The following is a 2,601-nucleotide window of genomic DNA, read 5'->3' on the forward strand; positions in this document are numbered from 1 at the left end:
GGGCTGGGGGAGCTCCCGGGGGCCCCCCTGTGCCAGGCTGACGGCGTTTCTCCGTCCCCCCCCCAGCTCTTCCTGTTCCAGCTGCTGCGGGGCCTGGCGTACTGCCACCGCCAGAAGGTGCTGCACCGCGACCTCAAACCCCAGAACCTGCTCATCAACGAGCGGGGCGAGCTGAAACTGGCCGACTTCGGTGAGCCCCGGAACCCCCCCAGGGCCCCCCAATCCCCACCAGCCTCCTGAACCCCCAAACCCCACCCCGCCCCCAGAACCTGCTCAGCAACGGGCGGGGCGAGCTGAAACTGGCTGACTTCGGTGAGCCCCGGAACCCCCCAGGGCCCCACAGAGCCTCCTGAATCAACCCCCACCCCTGCCCCCCAGAACCCACTCGTCAACGAGCGGCTCAAGCTGGCTGACTTTGAGCCCCCCAGAACCTCCCAGAGCCCCCCAACCCGCCCCCCGGAACCTGCTCGTCAATGAGTGCAGTGAGTTTAAGCTGTGAGCCCCGGAACCCCCCAGTGCCATCCCCCTCTCTCTGCCAGGTCTAGCGCGGGCCAAGTCCATCCCCACTAAGACGTACTCCAACGAGGTGGTGACGCTCTGGTACCGGCCCCCCGACATCCTGCTGGGCTCCACCGAGTACTCCACGCAGATCGACATGTGGTGAGCCGGGGGGGGCTGCGGGTTGGGCCTGGGACCCGCCCCGCCCCTCCTGCCCCCGCCCGGCCTGGGACCCGCCCCCCTCCTCCTGCTCCCACCTGACCCTGACCCCCCTTCTCCCAGCCCATACTGGTCCTCTGCCCCCCTCCTATCCCTTCCAGGACCCCCTTCCTCTCCTGGCCCAGTCCAGCTCCGTTATCTGGCCCCGGCCTCTCCTGCTCTCTCACCACATGGGGACCCCCTGGACTCCACACCCGAAGTGCTGCCCCCTCCCCCACGCAGCCCCCAGCCTCCCACCCCGGTCTGCCCAGCGGGGCCTGATCAGTGACAGCGATGCCCCCGCCCCAGTCCTGGACCTTCAGACCACCTGGCGCGGGACGTGTCAGCCCGGGCGAGGGGAGGAGAAGGCAGGCGGCAGGGAGGTGTGTGACGTGCCAGCCCAGGGGAGGGGAAGGCAGGCGGCGGGGGTGGGTGGGATGCGCCAGCCCAGGCAGGGGAGGGGAAGGCAGGGGGTGGGTGGGGGTGGGATGTGCCAGCCCAGGCAGGGGGCAGGTCCCCTTCTGCAGCCCGGGTGGTTTTGCCATCAGTCGTGCTGGGGCGAGGGGGCTGTGCCTCTGAGCACCCATGGGAACCGGGGAGGGGGAGGGGCTGTACCAGGGAGACCCCCCCCAATTCTGGGCACCCTGACTCCAGCACCTCTCCCCCAGGGGCGTGGGCTGCATATTCTATGAGATGTCCACGGGCCGCCCGCTCTTCCCTGGCTCCACTGTGGAGGAACAACTGCACTTCATCTTCCGCATCCTCGGTGAGGGGGGCGCTCGGCGGGGGGTCAGCGGGGGCGATTGGGGGCAGGCCCGGGTTCCGCAGGGGGTGCTGTGCTGCGGGGAGCATGGTCGGAGGGTGCCGGCTTGGCAGGGGCTGTAGTGCCGCGGGTGGGGGGCGCCGTGTGTCACGGAGTCCCTGGGGCGATGCTCCGGAGCTGCTCCCGACGAAGCCAGCTGGGACTCAGGGGGAGCCTCCTCTCCCCGGGCAAGAAGCTGCCACAGCTTCCACCTTCCTGGGGCTGAGCCCGGAGCATTCAGCATCCCCGTCCTCCCGTGCGCCTCCCGCAGCGAGTCCGCCCTGGGGGGGGGGGGGGTCGGGGGGGAGCCAGAGGGCCCTGCCCCCCAACTCCGCAGCCAGCCGGGAACACGGCGTAGAACAGAGCTTGTTAGCACAGAAATCAGGGACTTTCAGCCAAGTCCATCTTGGGGAGTCCTGGGCCGGATGCCCTGGATTCTCCCCCCCTCTTCCAGACCCCCCAAGCACACTGCCAGCTTCCAGCCACCCCACCTCAGCCACCCGCCTTGCTCCTCCTTGTCTTCGCAGAGTCGCATCCCCCTCCTGGGTCTCAGGTTACGAAGGGCACCGGCCATCGCCTACCGGCAGGCAGCTCCACCCGTCTCACCTGCCCCCCAAAGTCACACGCCCTTATTCCCACCACCTAGGCATTAGTGCAGCACCCTGGGAAACTGAGGCACACACAGCGTTCATGCAAAACAATAAAACTCACATACAACATAACACGAGAAAATCCCCACATCATCCCCCCTTCAGGAGGTGGGTGGGGGCTCAGCGGGGGTCACCGTGCTGCAGGGGGCGGGCGGGGGGTTCAGTGGGGGGTCACCGTGGTTCAGGGGGGGGGCAGGGGGCGGGGTGCTGCGGGGGGGGGGGGGGGGGGGGCTCCATGGGCCCCTGTCGTATCCGCACCCCGTCTGTCCCTCACCCCGTCTGTCCCTCACCCAGGGACCCCCACCGAGGAGACCTGGCCAGGGATCCTGGCCAACGAGGAGTTCCGATCCTACAACTACCCCAAGTACCGGCCTGAGGCCCTGCTCCATCACGCGCCCAGGTCAGCCCTGCACGCGGGGGGGTCCCGGGGGCTGTGAGTGACGGCCGGGGGGC

The 2,601-nt window shown here is 69.1% G+C and overlaps 1 protein-coding gene across 1 annotated transcript; it reads left to right on the forward strand.

Moving 5' to 3' along the window:
• Window positions 1–66: 66 nt before the first annotated feature.
• LOC112124720 (cyclin-dependent kinase 16-like) lies at window positions 67–2,548 on the forward strand (the record flags this gene model as incomplete). The annotated part of the gene is made up of 4 exons (XM_024223189.2): window positions 67–190; window positions 540–660; window positions 1,365–1,462; window positions 2,443–2,548. Coding segments are annotated over 4 exons (449 nt in total), but the record flags the coding sequence as incomplete, so codon positions are not given.
• Window positions 2,549–2,601: the final 53 nt, after the last annotated feature.

This window comes from Terrapene carolina, unplaced genomic scaffold, assembly GCF_002925995.2.
Source record: "Terrapene carolina triunguis isolate 2854851 unplaced genomic scaffold, T_m_triunguis-2.0 Scaffold26352, whole genome shotgun sequence".
Lineage (NCBI taxonomy): Eukaryota > Metazoa > Chordata > Testudines > Emydidae > Terrapene > Terrapene triunguis.